At 43.9% G+C, this 18,362-nt stretch overlaps 1 protein-coding gene across 1 annotated transcript in view; it reads right to left on the reverse strand.

Annotated features, from left to right (window-relative positions):
- Window positions 1-3,202: 3,202 nt before the first annotated feature.
- Window positions 3,203-18,362, reverse strand: part of TCF7L2 (transcription factor 7 like 2) — a 177,095-nt gene continuing 161,935 nt past the window's right edge. Inside the window, 5 exon segments of the mRNA XM_035547927.2 lie at window positions 3,203-5,496; window positions 11,160-11,232; window positions 12,395-12,445; window positions 12,996-13,044; window positions 17,856-17,963. Coding sequence (XP_035403820.1) covers window positions 5,073-5,496; window positions 11,160-11,232; window positions 12,395-12,445; window positions 12,996-13,044; window positions 17,856-17,963 — 705 coding nt within the window. The 3' untranslated portion in view covers window positions 3,203-5,072.

The raw sequence follows: 18,362 nt of genomic DNA on the forward strand, positions 1-18,362 counted from the left end.
GATGGACAGACAGCATGACTTCATGATCTCCACCACCTTAGAGGTCCAGGCTAGCACCTCCCACAAATTAAATGCAATTGCAACCTCAGAAAAAGAGCAACTCCTCAAACATGGGTGCAAATCATTAGTCAATATTTTAAATTGATCCCTGGAGAAAATCAGTCCAGCGGCTGGCAGACTCCTGCCCTCTGTGAGTCATAAAATGGGCTGGTGACATTATTGACAATGATGGGCCGCTGGGATGCATTCAGTTGTAGCTGGTCAGCCTTAAAAGTCTCAAGATGTTTTCCAAGAACATCTAAAAATGAATGCCAAAATACCTGTCCACCGTTTTCATTATCCAGCAATTCCTACAATCGCTGTGCACGTATGCATATTCTTAGCTTCAAAGCTACAAGAGCTTTCTCCTTCCTACCACAGACCACGGAAGCTCTCCGCACTTGTTCTGTCCTGAATCTGCCCTTCAGCTGCAGCATGTCTCCCACCACAGCATCCAAAGTCTTTATGCAGACTCTTAGGTGGTAAAGCATCCCTACGTGTATGCACGACACAGCTGTCTGGTGCTGTCACGCGCATTCATTTTTGTTATTGTTATTGCTTGCTTTCGTGACTGTTGCAATGGCCCATGCAACTATTTTACTGTGAATTCTCTTTACATCTTTTTACAGCCTAATGAAATGAATAGGTCTCTATAGATTGTTCTTTTTTCCGCTTTCCTTTCCTTTTTTTTTTTTTTTTCCTTTTAAGCAAAGCTTTAGACCATGTGGCACTGGTTTATTGAGTCAGCAATTGCTCAAACTTTTTAAAATTCCATACACTAAGTGAAAAATGAGATTTACAAAGCTAATGGAAAATAAATGTCTCCTGAACATGAAATACATTGACTTGCTTCCTTGCCTTATCCCATAAAAACAGATGGAAGCAATAGCTCCAGTGAATTACCTACTGTATGCAGGGCCCCATGCTGTCACGTGGCAGCTCGTGCAAAGACAGAGCATGCCAGCTTGCCACCGTGCTGCTCTGGAGGCTGCTGGGGGCAGGGGGCAGGGGGGCGATGGGGCCACGTCTCTGCAGCCAGCCGTGGCCCCACTCTGCCCCTGGAGCCTTGACCCAGCTCAGGAGCTCTGAGCAGGGGAATTTGGAGGCAATTCTGGAGGCATACGGCCCGCGAGGGACACAGCCAACGCACAACCTGCTGGAAACCCAACTGGTTGCTTTCCCAAGAGCGTGCACTTGTTTTCCACACACAAGGGCTCCCAGCAGGAGTTACCCACCGACCCATGAGCTGTGCTCAGTGCGTCTTTCGACCAAGTACCTCTCGCTGCACGTGCAGACGGAAAACCAATTTGTCCAGGAACGATGTTTTTGGCTTCTGCTTTCCAAAGGCTAGCTAATAAAGCAGCGAGCAAAGAACACACCATTTTGCTGAACACATGAATCATACCTTGATGGTGTCTCCTTTGAATCATGGTATTCAAAGATCTCCCTGGAGAACTATGTTTTACATTAGAAGAGAGCAGTTATCCCCAGCAGAGACGCAGCACATGTGTCTGGCTGATGGATGGCCGTGTTCTAGGGAGAGTCAAAACGTTTAGGAGACGAAAAAAAATATTCCCCAGAAACCTTAAGTAGGGGGAGAGTAATTTGAGCATCGTGTTCAATTTCCTGGCTACCAACAACAGCAAGATTTAGCATCGTCCTCATTTCCGAGTGTACGAGGGCTTTACAGCAACATCCTCTTCCTCATGGCAACCCCGTTGCCCCTGCACCGCGTGTGAGCCCTGAGCAGCTGGAGGGAGGGGGCCTGGGACCTCCTGCAGGTTTATATACATGTTTCTGTCTTTGAAGACTAGTCCTTAAAAATAATAATTAAAAAATCGGTCAGAATTTAAAGTACTACATATTCTGTTTACACATGAAGCACTTCGCCTGGTACATCCCTGCCCCTCCTGCTACGTATAACCACTTTGTGGCCAGTTTTGGTTTCACTGATGGAGGCAAGGCATCGGTGTCCAAGTGGCTTCCCTCTTCTCTGCCTCGGGAAGAACCGACCAGCTTCCCTCTGCCCATCAGAAGCACCCAGCCCCCGCAACCGCTCTGGGGACAGGGGGTGAAGGGTCTCAGCACTGGGGCATGTCCTGAAACGGCCCCGCTCCGGGTCCTTGCAGAACATAGCTTCACTGCTCTGATTTGCCCGTATCGTGGAGTGCCTCCGTTTGCCCGTACGAGGAGGGATACTTACCCTTCCCGCAGAGCTCATCAAGACCGACCGAAGAAAAGCAACACTACAAGAGCAACACTCGAGCGCGGCGGCACAGTGTGCCTGCTGGCAGACTTTTGCATTCAGTTGCCCTCGAGTGCCATTGCAGAAATTACTGCGGCTGAGATTTTTCCATGAGTGGGGGCCATGGTGACATCCACTTGTGAGAGATTCCTGGAAATCATGAAGCCTAAGTCCCTACTCAAAAAAAAAAAAAAAAAAAAAAGACAACAAAAGCAACCAAGCAAACCAACCATTTTATAACATGCTCAGAGATGTGTGTTCACTCTCATTGTGCAGCATCTGTGGGCACTACTGCGTTTGGGGGATGCTGGATGGTTTGGGGGTTGCTGGCTGCTCAGTGCTGAGAGCAAGCTGTGCTGCAAGGGCTCATTGCATACGAAAAAATAAATGCAGAAACGGGCTCAGATCTGTCCAGGAGACAAACCCTCAAACCCCGAGGCCAGCACAAGGACTCTGACTAGTCAGGGCTACCTAAGCTTTCCTGACTGACCTTTGCAGTGCACCAGCCCTGCTGTGGGATCACCAGGCTTTCTTTAAAATACAAGTTCTCATCAGCCCAGGTCCCGTCCCCTAGTCAGGGTCACGGCAGGAGGACATCACTTTAGCTCACATGCTCTTTTGCCAAACCGTATGCAATTTGCTTGAAATAAAAGGTATTTTCAACTGCTGCTGCTCATGCGAAAGCTTGCTGAGCGGGGAGAGGGCTCGTGCAACGTGAATTTATGGGCGCTCGGCTGCAGCGAGGCAGCAGCAGGACAAGCCGAGCGAGGCAGAGCATTTTGTGCAAGCGGAGCTGAGCTGCCAGGGAGTCACCGCAGCTTTCGCAGTGCTTTTCAAGGGAATTTTCCACTCGGGCTGTCAATTGTTTTGGCCCGAATAAAATGCAGTCAACGCATAAATGAGTTGACAAGTCGTTCTCTGCACATACTAAGTTGCTTTTATTAATCCAGAACTGCATGCTACAGATACTGTACAGCATGAACATTTATTCATTACAAAAAATGGCTTCCAAACCATTAAAAATGAAAATCGGAATAAGAGCATAAAACGGAACAGTAACATCACAACTGTTAGGAAACATTCAAAGTATTCACAAAAAATGTTATAGTTAGCATCTTAATAAACCAGAGAAAAATCTGAGACAGTTTTACAATCGCTTCATGTCAACTACAATGGCACTGAATGAACAGATGAACAATTTTTCAGCTTTATACAGCGTTTTTTGCAACATCAACATGCCTAGTTTTTTTTTTTTTGTTTTAAGTTTGCTACCTACCTGTATGTAGTAAGTGTACATAAAAGTGGCAGTCTGATTTTCCTTTTATGAATAATCTAATATACAGAATTTGGCCCTTAAGGGTTTATACCTCTTCATTTTAAATGCTTTCCGGACAATCTGCTACCAAACACATCTGTTATAGGTGACATTAAAACTACATACATACCTACCTATGTAACATCACAGCAAAACATGATGAACAAAAAAATTACAGCATTAAAAAAAATAATAAAGTTGTCGGGAGAAAGTTAAAAGTCACTGAGAATTTTGGCACATAAAAATTTTGCACACAGCCTACAGTCCTAATGGCGCAGGGGATCCAGCTGCAGTTCTGAACGGGAGACACTTGGACCTTGCTATTTTTCAAACAGCGTTGCTAAAAATTCCCTTGCTAAATTTTCAAGTCTTTTCATGTGTAATGGCTTTTAAAGCAATTTTTTCTTTACACTATTGATCCTTGAAAAATGCATCTGCGAATGTCCATTTGGTGGCAACTGTGTTTCATACAGAAAAAAAAAAAAAAATCACGAAAGGAAATCAAAAAAACAAAAATCCCGGAAAAAATATATATATACACATTTATATATAAACTTAAAAACCTTGTACAAATGAGTTGTTATATATAAGATGCTTACACTAAGGGAAAAAAACTTTATACAATGTTTCGAGAAAAAAAAAGAGGAAAAAAACATTTAAAAAGGGACAACATACAGATACAACAAGCAATTTCTAAAGCAATAAATACTACTGGTCCAATAGCGTTGTGATACTTTTAATTGTTGAGTAGCGTTCCCTCCCCCAAAAAGAACAACACCATGGAACAAGGTATATTAACACATTTTTTTTTTAACCCTTTGTTTCTGTACATTTAAACAATAACAAGTAACATCACAATAAAGGTTGTTTCACACGAGGAAGAAAAAAAAAAGAAGTAGTAGCGGCACTGCATTCACTGTGCCCTTAAAGGTTTAAAAACCAGATGTAAAATGATTGGTTCGCAAGCTCGTATTTAATACAAATAATAAAGAACCAATGCCTCCGGCAAGGGCTGCTTCAAAATTGCTTCTTTTTTTTTTTTTTTTTAAATTTTTAAAATCAGTCTTTAAAACTAAGCTATTGGAACTACATAACAATTATGTATATATATATATTTTTTAAACGCTACAAAGACTTTAAACAGCTGTTGATAAAAATTTTGGCAGAATCATGAGGCTTTTCTCATCTACATATTTAAAAAGGAGAAATTGAAATAAGAATGGGTCAAATATTGACCAATGAACTCGATAAAACATCAACTAATGTAGCCACGTGGCACGAACTGGAAACGAAACCGAGAAACGACGACGAACGGCGGAGACGACGACGAGGAGGAGGAGAAGGAAAGCGAAAAAAAAAAAAAAAAAAAGGAAAAAAATGAAGAAAAAAACAAAAGGGAAAAAAAAAACCACACAATTCCCAACAGAATCCAACCCCCCCCAAAGGAAACCGAAAGGGCGACAGAGGCTAAAGCTATTCTAAGGACTTGGTTACGAGGGAGAGCGGCTGGGGCTGCGGCCCCGGCAGCGAGCTGTGGGGGTGCAGGGAGGAGGTGGAGGGCTGCGCGAGGGGGGCGGCCGGCGGGAGGGCGGCCGGCGCGTGGTCCAGGGCCCCGTTGGGGCAGCTGGCGGCAGGCAGGGCGCCGGGCTTGCTCGCAGCGCTCTCGGCGAGGACGAGCGAGGATGGCGGCGGCATCATGACCAGGTGCGCCAGCGGGTCGGGCTTCAAGGAGAGCGAGAGGGGTTGCGTTTGTTCAGTCTGTGGTTTCGAGTCTCTGGAGGGGGAGGCGAGCATGGCGGGGGAGGACGGAGGAGAGTCTAGTAAGCTTCCATCTGAAGAGGGTGGGCTGACGCAGCTGCCTTCACCTTGTATGTAGCGAACGCACTTTTTTTTTCTCCTAGAAACAGGGAGAGAGCGCTCTGTGAGTGAAGGGCAGGGATGCAGACAGACAGTTAGCTAGAGCAAAGAGCCACCAGGCAGCTCTCGGGGCTCTGAGCGCCCGCGCCCCGGCCCTACGCGCCGTCCTGGGGGGCTGCCGGGGCGTCCTCGGCACCCCGTCCGCTCGGGGACCCCCTGGGCTAACCATCTGGCGAGGGATCGCCCAGTGCCTCTTCGTCCCCCTCCTCTGCAGGCCGCCTCCTTTCCCTATTTATTTACTTTCAGGCTAATAAAATCTGGTACGGGGTTTCTGAGCCCACTGTGCTGATCTATAGACTCTACTTTCCTCCCGAAAAAAAATATTTATGTATATATCCTTAGAAAATAAGAACTCTGGGTGTGTTGATCGTCCCCCAGAGCTGTCCACCTCAGTGGGGCTATCTCTACACCTGCGTCACCTGGCGTCTCTTACGGTGCTCTGCCCCGGGAGGCAAGGCCGGCTGCAAACTACTGCTCATTGCTTTCTCCTCTGTTAGGAACCACACCAAATCCAGAAACGTCAGAGTCAGACAGTAGGAGTATATAATAGAGAGAACGAGAGAGGGGAAATAAAAACAAAACGAACGAACAAAACAAACAGAAGAGGGAAGAAAAAAAAAAAAAACAAAACAGAAAAAGAACAGGATAAATAGAGTATGATCCAAAATAACAAGAATAACTGGTTGTATGGCCTGCAGGTTGTGGCTTTAAATTGACTCAGTTTTACTTTTTGTTTCAAGGGAGAGTGGTAGATTTGGGAAGCTGCTTGTCTGCGTTTTGGGGAATTTTCCTCTGAGAGGCCATCCATGGAGCTTCAGAGTGGGATCCAATTTCAGTAGGTGAAGAGCACGACGACAGGCACAAGGATGAGAAGCAACATGGCACTGATTTCATACCGGGAAATACGAGCCTCATAAGAGCCGTTCATCTTCAAATAAATGAGTAAGTGACCCGACAGAGATCTTTTCTCCTCCCTCTGTCCACTTAACAATGTAAAGGAGCAATGAAAACAGATGACAGTTTCACACCATCTCTCTTGCCAAGTGTATGCAAGACAATTCTAGCAGCAGGACAGAAATAATGAGGCAAACAACCACAGCATCTGGCAGAACGACGGTCAGTGGCCACCTTGACCCTCCTAATGACAGCTCTCCAGCCCTCCTACTCACAAGCACGCTTGCCATGGGAAGTGCTGACCACTGCCACACAGCCCCACGTCCTTGACCACGTCTGTCTAAAGCGGCTCTGCCGCAGAAACTCTGGACACTCAGCCAGGCTGCGCAAACCCGCTGATGTGAGGGAGTATCTTGCTCTCCCCCTCGGGGGTGCCTCACGCTAGCTCAGCCACTCCACCAGGAGAAGAACCCGAGCGTGGCGCAGAAGCTGAACGTCGCTGGGTGAAATCCCCCACTCGTTCAGGTGCCCTAACTGCATTGCTGGTAGCCAACTTGCTCCCCTCTGTATGGCAACTGCATTTGACTCGGGTCGATCCAAGGTCCTTTATCTAGGCAATGGGGCTAGACGTTTCTAGACTGCAGGGGAGATCTAACCAGCTACAGCTTGGGGTTAGGTATCTCATCTCCCATGGCCAGGAAGGGAAGAGCTCCCCCAGCACCCCATCTCTCCACCTACTGCAGTGGGGATCAGCGCTGTGACATCCCTTCCTCCAGTGAATCAGGGAACAGCCTGGGGCTCTGCTCCACGTTCCCCACGGCAAGGTAAGGGGTTAGGGCTATTAGAGTTATAACCACGTTAGCCTGCAGATCAATACATGCTAAAAAACTAAAGACATCCATGCAACTTAAATGTTAAAAAGAAAGAAAGGAAGAAAGATAGAAGACAGCAAGTGAAGGCTGTAAACCATGCTTTATTAGAGCAACGTTAAAAGACAGGAAAAAAAAATTAACTTGGTGGGCTCAAAACAGAACCTGTTAATTCTTCTACTGTCAACAAACAGCGCGGGAAGCCTCTGGCACTTGGCTAAGGACAGTTCTGCTGCTCCTCGCCTCTGTCTCACCACTTCCTAGCCTCAACTGTGCAATGCTGCCAGACCCCAAATTCATGGTGGGACTTTCTGTACAGCTGCCAGTGGCAAAGCAGAGTACTGGTGTTCGCAAATTTCTCTGATAACACCTGTGGGGAAAGGTGGGTTTTCACAATTTGGAGAGCGCAGGGCTTGTCGTCTCCCCCTTCTCTCCCTAATTAAAATAATTTGCAAGCAGAGACCCAAGCTCTGCCCACCTCATTGACGGTGGTCCAGAAGTTATTCAGCTGGATTGCTCTGCACCTACAAGGCAGTTAATTATTTCACTGGAGGCAGTTTGAATCTGGTATGCCAAAAATTAAAAATGATTTTGCTAATACTGTTTGAGGTTCTGTGGCCTGAAAGAAGGGGTTTCCCATGGCAAAGCAGACTTAAATCAGGTTACCACAGAACTGTCTTTCTGAGTTTGCAGAGTTAACAACTCTTTTAGAGCTAAAAACACTGGTCTGTTACCTTAAATAATTCCCCTTTGACTAGGATTAAGGTAGCAGAATGTTTCCTCTGTTTCTTTTTTATGTTAAACTCTTAAATAGCGGCCACTTTTGGTCTGAAAAACCATTTACTTAAATCCTGATGGTTCCAGGGAGGCCACTTCTCCATCCCCACCCTGTGCCATTCCCACCATGTGCTACCTGTGGTCATATATGGGACAGGGTTAGGTGCGCCAGAATTAACAGATGGGTAAAACTCCAAAATCTGCAAGCCAAATTTTACCAGAAGCAAACAGCTTCAGGCAACTCTGGTGAAAGGGGTAAGTCACCATCCGGGGAACATTTTGTGCCTCAGTTTCGCTGTAATTAAAGAGGAAACAAAAATGCTTTGTATCCCCTTTTAGAAGCACATTGTGAGGATCATTCACTTGTGTGCCACTCTGAAAGTGTCGCCTGCTACATCAGTACGGCACACACCCACCGAACTGATCCAGCTCATGCTGCCATTGAAACTAGCCCCAGGACAGCATCAGAAAAGCCAATAATGCTGCAATTGCCATGGGTGAAAGCCACAGATGACTACGAGGGTTTATTCGTTTGCTATGAGCAAAGATGTCTCAGTTTCTATAGTATTAGCAAACTGCATATCTTTGGCACCTTCCTAGGATGCGCTACAAAAACTACCATGCTATCAAATGCAACGTTTTACTGGTTAGGACCACAACTAGGAAACAAATGCTCTAAAATCTACCTAGTAACAAAATGCCTCCATGCATTAAAACAACAACAAAACAAAACAAACAAAAAAACTATGTCAGTAAGCCTCCAGTTATCAACTACACCGCTGAAAGGTACTGCACTGCTCTTAACTAATTCTGAAATAGATCTAAAAGAGTGGTCTCTAATGTGCAGCAAAGATTTCTGATCAAAACCTGGCACAAGTTAAGAGAGGGTTTATGCTTGGTGTGTAACCTAAGCACTGCACAGACTGCCGGAAAAGTCCCCTTGCTGATAAAATGTAGTTTTAAAAGTCTGACGTTTCCTTAAACTGCTAGGGAAAGATAAAGCAACACAAACACGATGTGCCCCCATTCTGGTGCTTGGCATACTGAGCCTACCACGCTTCAAATACTGTATCTCTAGACTGCACGAATATCTGTTGATAGCATGTAGTAAAATAACCACAGAATAAAGCCTAATTAAACACTGCATTGGCGTTTAAGCCTTTGGTTAGCATAAGTCTCCTGACACAGGGAAGGTGCTTACTCAGCTCTTCTGGTCTGAACTCTTCTTCCTTTCCTTTCCTTGAGCTTTAAGAAACCGTAACTTTCAAAACCCGTTTAACATATATACTGGTATCTAACACCTCAGCCCCGACACCCAGTACTAGCATTGCTCAAATGGGACGTTTTTGGTGCCTTATCTTGTATATACAATACCACCCCTGGTTCATGTTTTCCTCGACACTAAGCACAAACAGGACTGCGTGCATACACAAAATATGATGAACATCTGATCTACATTCTACATGAGATGAAGCACATGGGACTGGCATGAGTAAGAGGGGAAAATGTGGGAGAGGAATCACTACACAGAGTGTGGTTTGGGTTGAAATACCTACCATCATAATATTCCAAATTCAAAGACTGCTTGTATCAGAACAAAGAAACAACAAATTTAACCAAATGCGATCATATAAGGAAAAAGGAATGAGAAAAGAACTACTCGGTATCCCTCCACCAAGAAAGAAGCATGTACTGAGTTATACATGAAATTAAACTCCAGTAGAACATGGGCTGTCGAAATTTGGGCTCTCTGATGTCTTTCACCTCCTTTTAATGCTGGAAACTGTCCTACTAAAGTTGGAATTAGTTTTGTCTAGAGCTCAGGAGTTTACAGCTCACATGCTGGGATAAAATTTAGAAAAAAAATATTTTCAGGGGAAAAACAAAAAAGACATCAGATCATTTAAAAAAATGTTATCTACATAAGCCTTACCAAGGCAAATAAACTCATAGGTAGGGATTTAATTTTGCAAATAACACCAAAAAAGTGTTACCATATAAGCTGTAAACACTGGCTTTTATATCTATAATCATTTGAAAAACACTAGTGCTGCAGATCCCAGAACATTTTAAGCCTTTGGAGGCAGTGGACATAGACCCAAACAAAAGACAAAATATAGATGTCCACCTAAACAATCTTTTTTGCTGACAATCTGGAGGGAAAAAAAAAAAAAACAACAACAACAAAACCAACTGCCAGCTTCAAGCACTTCAAGTTTTCTTGTTCCCAGTTCTACCACTAGGGAGAGGTTATTGGTAAAGAAAGAGAGAAAATGGCATTAAATTAGCAAGAAATTCCAAGGATCAAAGATTATTAGCAATTGATGCTGTGGGAGAGAGAAAGGTGGGGAGTGGGGAAAAAAGATTAAAAAAATAAAATCACACAAATGCACTAAGAGGACAGATTGCTTTTATTTCCCCAAAGGCCTAATGGGTAGTATTATACCTGCATGGTTTGCACCATAAACTCTGTCGGTCAAGCCCGAACAATGCCCGACACTTCTTTGGAGTATTTGCATCTGTTAGCATAAGGTAAACACAAAAAATACAACACAATGGTGGATAGAGCTCATTTGGACTGTGTAATCTTAGCTACAGCTACGTTTAGGTTTTAATCACCTCCGTTTTATTTGGTAATCTCCCCTCATACCAAGGGCACGAATAAACAGGACTTTGACAATGAGCCAAAACGAAACCAAAAATCTCCGACACCGCCGTGCCTGTGTCCGGCGTCGGCACCGCACTCGGTGCCGTGCTACCGAGGGCTTTGGGGGCGCCCCACAAAAATGTGACTTTCCTGGATTGGAGGCCGGGAGGGCAGGGCTGTGTTTGAGCCAGGGATCAGAGAGGCTTAAGGCTGATGCTGTTTTACAGTGGGTTTTTGGCTAGCAGCAGCAAAGAGGAAGGAAAAAAAAAAAACACAACAAAAAAAAATAAGCAAAACCTTTTCAGAGAGACGATAACTCATGGCAGTGTCCCACTCCCTTGTGTCTTCTAGATCACAACACAAAGCTACAAAGCAACAAGGCAGGAAAAAAAGGGGAAAGTACCAAATAAACCAGCTGCAAATCAGCCATAGCGAGTCTGGGAAAACTATACACACCTGCAGGGGCCGCACCAGTTATTCTGTTGATCAAGGCCAAAGCGCGCTCGGCATTTCTTAGGAGCGCTCAGGTCTGAATGAGTTCAAGAAAAGCGAGCAGAAAAGGGGGAGAGGAAAAAGAAAGGGGAGAGGGGGAGAGAGAGAGAGAGAGAAAGAGAGAGAAAAGGGGAGAAAAAAGAGAAAGATAAAAATAAGGAAAAAATAAAAATAAAAAAGGGAATAAAAATCAATGTCCTCGTTATTAATTGCAAAATATTGACTTTTGATTTAAAAGTTAAAAAAGTGATAATCACATTTTTATTCAACTCTTGAAATTAGCTGTTGCAATTAAAGCTGCAGTATCCCTTTATAAAGGACTGTTTCTTTCCCTTTTAAAAGAGCAGGTAGAGGAAAGTCATTGTGGCTGGTCTAACAGGATGTTTCAGGCGAGATTTATTTGGGTTGGTTTTTTTTATTCTCTTTTTTGAGAGGGGAAAAAAAGGAAGAAAAGAAGCTGAGTATGGAAGTTAGATCCTGAACATGCTTTTTTCTTCAACTCAGATACAAAATAAAAATAAATAAAGAGGAAAAAAAAATAAAAAAAAAAAAAAAGGAAATTATATCTCCTGGGATAATGCAGCTTTTGGAATAACATTCAATTTATTTCTTTTTATTAATTTGTATTTAAAAGAATGGATAAGAATAAGCAGATTGCGAAATGAGCATGTTAGTATCAGCCAGAAAATAAAACGTAAAGCATGGCAAGGTGCTGAGTTAGTAGAGCTAGTGAATTGCAAGGAATAGGCTTGAGCAGAAAGGCAAAAAAAAAATTCAGAACTAAAATAATAATAATAAAAAAAAATGTGTACGCATGCTAATGTGAGAAGACTTAGTGGGAGCCATGAAAAATGCCATTAGATTAAGGAGGTTCATTACTGACTTGCTTCCATTCTTTATCAGTCTCTTTAAAGAAATACTGCATATTCAATTTGCACAGTTAGTACAACTCTTGCGTTATTTTACTGTATTACGTTTTAACAGCAATTGTTACAAAAAAACGAAAACGAAATTAAAAAAATACTATCAAACATATAATAGATATAAAGATAAATAGATAATAAATATTATAAAAACGTGTGGATGGTATTTTTTTCTTAATGTCATAAGTGTTTAATGTTAAAGTCTATAATGGCAGGAAAAAAAAATTAAAAAGCAGTTTATAAACTATTTTAAATGACTCAAAATGACGTTAGCACCTGTAATCGGAGGAAGTGAAAGGCAAGGATTTAGGAAACATTCGCTGTGTTCTGAAAAAAAAGAACAAATTATACAAAGGCTTCAAAAAAATTAAGTCAGGGCTTCTTCAAAATTGACTATGAGATTGCCTATGCAGTATTTCTAATTTCCTATATAGAATGGCAAACCTCCTTAATTTAAAATGGGTGCGATTTACCACTGTAAGGCATGCATCAGAACATACAGGTACAGCCCAAATTAATACCAAACACATACATACGTACGTACACGCACACACATATGCGCAAAATAAGCAGACAACTTTATCAACAACAGCATAGGCATTACCACTATGGATCTGCAGTTAAAGGCTGGGTAATTACTAGGAATAAATTTGGCTAACGTCACAAGAGGCTCTTACATGCAATGGCTTGGTTACTAGTTTTAGAAGGGCAGTAACGCGTAAATAACTAGAGTGCATTAAAAAAAAGGCTGCCTGCTATAGGGACTGGCTCCCCGTGAGGCCAGGAGACTCGAGCCCACCTCCCCCGAACCTAGGAGCGTCACACCAGGACTGCCACACTTCCACTAAACGAGATATTTAGACTTATTTTTACTTACCGTTGGTCTCTCCTGGCTGCTTATCCCTTTTCCTCTTCTTCTTCTTGCCCTGTGTGACACACACACAAAGGAGAAGGATTAAAACCAAGCCGAAACAAAGCCTTGTCCTTGTGAGGCGGCACAGAGCGACGGGGCAGGGGCCGGAGGACACCGGGAGCTGAGCCCTCTCCCCCCATCCCAGTGGGGCCGAGGGGTCCCAAGGGGATGCTCGCGCCCTGGGGATAGCTCTGCCTGCCCCCCACTCTGTGCTAACACCCACCCCAAAGCCGCGAGCAGCCGGAGGGGGTGCTGGCAGGCTTGCAAGATGCTCCTTTTGAGATGAGATTGTAATGATGGCACACGTTTGACACACACACTCCTGCATCTGGAAGTTTCACAAGTTACTTGTGGCCCCATATGTGCAAGCTGGGGAGGGGAAGGAAGAGGAACAGAGGAGACTGAAGGGTGGGGGATGCATGGGTGAGGTGAAAGTGCGTCCCCGGAGTGCCCTGGCACCCAACGCTGACTGCTAAAGCAGACAAGGGAGCCGTGATAACGAGCAAAACCTAAGCTGCAGCTCTCTAAGTGCACTCACAGCCTAGGGAACAAGGCCAAGAAAAGAAAAAACAGATATAACCAAGACCCTTTCCACATTTTGCTTGATCGCAAAGAAAACGAGCAGTATTTTGCTAAACTGTGTCTATGTCCCAAATACTGCCCAAGGAGACAATGTGATTTGTCATGGCCTCTAACTGGAGGGAGGAAGGGAACAGACGAGGTCGGGTAAGCAGGAGCTGGCCGCTTCTCAGTTTGGAGAAGGCAGGACCAGGAGCACCAGCCTGAGTTCTAGGGAAACCCAACAACCATCTTCTACGAGAAGAGTTATAAAGTGATAAGCATGGCTCAAAAGAGAAGTTGTTTTCTAAGAAAATTCTTCTAACACTGAACTACAGAGTCTGCAGAGCACAAAAAGGCCAGCGCAAGACGATAGAGTCATTTTGTTTTCATAGCTCGCCAGCTACTAAAAGCAACAACTTTGGGGCCAGCAATGTCAACTGTGAGCAGCGCGGGGATTCCTGCTTCTGAAGATGTGGTGGTAGGAGAAGTTGGTGAAAAGACACCAGGCCAGCAGTCCCTTGTGGGCAAGAGGGAACAAACACGTCTTGGAAGAAGGAATCTCAGAGCACTTTTGAAGGGCTGGACGTATCTGTGGGGAAGCCAAGGGGTTCTCCCACATAGCGGACTCCTCAGTAGGTTGGTCTGGCTCCCAGCTACATGGTTAAGATCGGCTTCAGCTTGGCACATCCAGTGTAACATTTGGCTCGCTCTGATACATATCAGTAAGAAATTCCCCCAGTGTGAATGCTGGATTCTGATCTGTTATTGTCGTGTTTCTCCTCCCCAAAAGCCAGCTGTCTGGCGTGGGGCTTCTGTACTCGCTCCCCCTTGCTTGTAAACTGCCCCCCTGCTGTCCAGGCTGTGATAAGTACAGCCTTGTCTGAGAAAGCCTTCTTGTGATGGAAAAAGCAGTGTGCACAGTTGATTTTAAATGTCTTTCAAGCAACATGCACATAATCCTGCAGCCTGAATGCTGCTGAAAAAAACATCTTGGACACCTCTGAGGCCATTTTGGGAAATATGGAAAGTTTGGGAGATATGGGAAGCTCCGAGTCAATTGCCACAGCACCCATTAGTCTAACAGGACAGGAAGACAAGACAGACAAGCACTGCCCCTAAAAATCCTGAGAATAAAATAGGGGAAAACATGGATCCTGAAGTCCACACAACACACAGAAATACAAGGGGCCCAGGCTCTGCTCCATCTACCTTAATCTAAATTGACAGTAATTCTGTGAAAGTCAGTGAATTTTTCCAGCTTTACAATGTAACTGAAACCAGACAATTGCCTAAGGTTCGTAAGCCTGATTTCTATTTAATCTCAAGGAGGCCACTTACATAATTAACAGACCGCATCTTGTGGCCAACTTGATTCATTTCTCAGTGCAATTGAGAATTGAAGGGCCGGTCTAACTTAAGACCTCAACACTTTTTCACTTGATGGCCAGCCACAACACAGGTCAGGAGCCATCAGCCCTTTACAAACGTCTTCAAGCCAGGTATTTAAATACTATAACCCCTTCAGGGAGCAATCTATTAAAAATGACTGATATACAGGAATGTCAGCCAGGGACCAGGAATTTCTGGTTCCTCTTCAACACAAGCTTTCCTAACAAAGAACTGAAAAAGGTCCCACTAACTTCTCTGACATTCTTTGCAAAGGCAATAGGGAAAAACTACCATGCTTTCTCATTCAATTTTTGCACCACAAGAAGATATTGCATAGCTAAATTAATACATGGACTTTAGGAAAGAATTACAGCATCAGTTCTTCAAGCACTCGGCAGAAGACAGCTTTGTCTTTGCCTCAGATTGTCCTCCTAAGACAGGAGCAGATGGTCTGTAACATTTTTCATCATCATCCTATACAAATTCTAAGGCTGCAAGGAAATGTGGAGGTACGTACTTGCTAAATGTTTTGGCAGCTCTCTCGACAGAGCCAAAGCAACATGGGTTTTGACAAGACTGAAGAGTTCTTTGGTACTAATTTTCCAGACAACCGGCAGGCAAAGTGACTAGACCCTTACATATTCCTGAGTCCAGCACTCAGTGCCACTTAACATCTCCTATTAGATCTCAGGAAGAACGAGCGTGCCTTGTGACACCAGCAAGCCACAGGGGATTCACTGAATCCTTTTCTCTTATTCAAGAGCAGGCTGAAAAGCTGCATTTCTTGAATGCAGAGCTCCTATTTCTGAAGATGTGGGCTACAGCTGGCCCCATCCTCATGCCTAATGGGAAATGCCTAACGATTTAACCATTTCAAGCACCCCGAACATGCTCCCATTCTGGATGTGTGAAGGTCTTAAGGTGCTATGAAACGCTGAGGGAGGTGGGGAACTTGGAGAGCTCTGAACGGATGGGAGAGGGAAAAAAAAATCCTGCAGATGATGCAATCGTGTGATGCAAAGCTGCTGCGCTCTCCTCAGGCAGGAAGGTTCCCCCTGAAGGTCACCTGGGGGTACAGCATCAAGCCGCTGGGAAAGTGACGGCTTTCTCATCCTGTCCTTTTTAGCTCGAGAAGAAAGGGTTTCTCAGTGCTCACACGGTGAGGACAAAAGTAAAGGTCCTAAGCACTTCAGGCTTTGTACATGCCCATCTGTCGGTGGCACACTCACCGTGCAGAATGAGCATTCCCGAAGCCTCAGTCGAGCCTATAACTCTCTTTTGAACACCCAAGATGACAATACTGCACAGTGCCAAGGAACTACCTCAAGCCTATGGTCTGACAGTCTCAGGCCAGACTATAACGAAAAGAAAGGAAACGTGTTCTTAGCAGGAGCAGTGCCTCGTTGGGCTTAAAGAGGTTTCCTCTGTCTCTGAGGAGCACGCACCACTACACCTCCAGCGACAAGCAAAGGAGGGAGCCAGGCAGAGCCCAACAGAAAGAAGAGATGATCAAGAAAAACAGAAGTATTTCAAAAAATGTCCTTAAGTAAATGAGCATGTGTATTCTCTACTGCTGAAACGCTGGAAGAGCACAGAGAGATGCTGCTGCTCTAGGCTTCGCTGCAGGCTGAGACCTGGTTTCACACACATACACGTGAAAGCACAAATGCTCAAAGAGGTAAACACTGCCATACAGAAAGCACATAGTTCATGTGACTTAGGCAAAACGGTGTTTATGGTAAAATAGGCAGTGATGATGGCAATGATGGAAGAGACAGACTTCAGCAAAAAAAAAAGTGTAACACTGTACGTAACTAACATCAAATGTACAGATACTAGTCCCCAAACCTGCATGGAAGTCTATCTGCAAGGTAGGGAGCAAGGTTTATTCTAGAATCAGATACCTTGAAAGCTTTGGGTGGTTTTAATTTTTTAAAAATGTTTTTAAAACCAAGATGCTGCTATAACCCTAGTAAGGAGGGTTTAGAGTTCCCACCAATCTACAAATACGTCAAAAATTTATGGGTTTAAGCTTGTAAACACTTATTACCAGATGCACTGCTTACCCTTCATGGAAGAAGGGGTTATATACTATTAGTAAGTGATTACAACACTGGCCTTACATTTTTAACAGACAGAAAATTCTACTACTTTTAGCTACAAAATGGGCTTTCCGAAAGGTGGATGAGGGAATCAATCTTAAGAACACTCCATGAATTGATCACAAACTCCAAAATACTCTTCAAAAAAATGATGAGGGGAAAAAAAAAAGATAGTATGGCCATGAAAAAGCAGAACATAATCAAAATATACAACAGTAGAGCGTGGAATAATTCATTTAACCCCACTTGAGAGTAAGACTTTCAAACAAGTCATGCTTTTGGTTTTGCCAGTCCTTCTCTGAAGCTAGGATAAGTCATTCTTCCACTTTCCACTATACTCTCACACAGATAAGCACAAGACACTAATTATTCATATTTTTGGTGGAAAGGAGAGGAGCCATGCTAGGGGAATTTTTTTTTTTGTAATATATATATGAAATAAAATTTAAAATGACCAGCAAGCCAAATAGCATCTCCAGATGCTGGTAAAAGTGAAGGCAAGAGTTTCTTCACAGAGCTCTACTGTCATGCCCCAATTCTAACCTTTTACTAGACCCATAAAGGAAGCCTCTTCCAAGTGGAGGGCTGTGAATTATCCCCAATAGTTTTAGTATCAGAGAGGGAAGCGTCCGTTGTTGTTACCAGATTGGGATCCTGAGGCACGCTTTCCAAGTAGTGCTTGTGTGCAATGTGTGGTCGTAGTTCAGCAGGTCACATATACATTTCTACAAGCTCTACTACTAAAAAAATTTCCACCTACATAGGAACCTACATAGTTATCCCGTGCGGACCAGCCCGGGTACAGCTGCATATGAAGCTGTCGTTCCTTTCTTGCTAGTTCATAGTATTTCGCTTGTTCTTCTCTGGATAACGCATGCCACTGAGGTGAAGAAAAGAGAAAAAGACAAAATAAAAAACACAAGTGTGGTGTGGGTTTTGTTTGTTTGGTTGGTTGTTTTTTAAGTGTGTTAACAGCAGAGTATGTTATTTATACATACATACAGCTAGAATTGATTTTCCCAAACAAATAGGTAAAACAGATGATCAGGCACACTGACATTCATATTTTATGTATAACTCCAGATTATAACTCCAGTTAACTCGGCTGAGTCAAAACTAATCACTTTTATTCACTGAGCCCCTTCATTTTCCTGATGAGACAATTAAGAAAACTAAACAAAAGCAAAGAACAGAGGAGAGGACCCAGGAGCTGAAGCACTTGCCCTAAGTCAGATCTCAGTTACAGATTTACAGATGTTCTCCCTCTCCCTTCTCCACC

This window comes from Cygnus atratus, chromosome 7, assembly GCF_013377495.2.
Source record: "Cygnus atratus isolate AKBS03 ecotype Queensland, Australia chromosome 7, CAtr_DNAZoo_HiC_assembly, whole genome shotgun sequence".
Taxonomy (NCBI): Eukaryota; Metazoa; Chordata; class Aves; order Anseriformes; family Anatidae; genus Cygnus; species Cygnus atratus.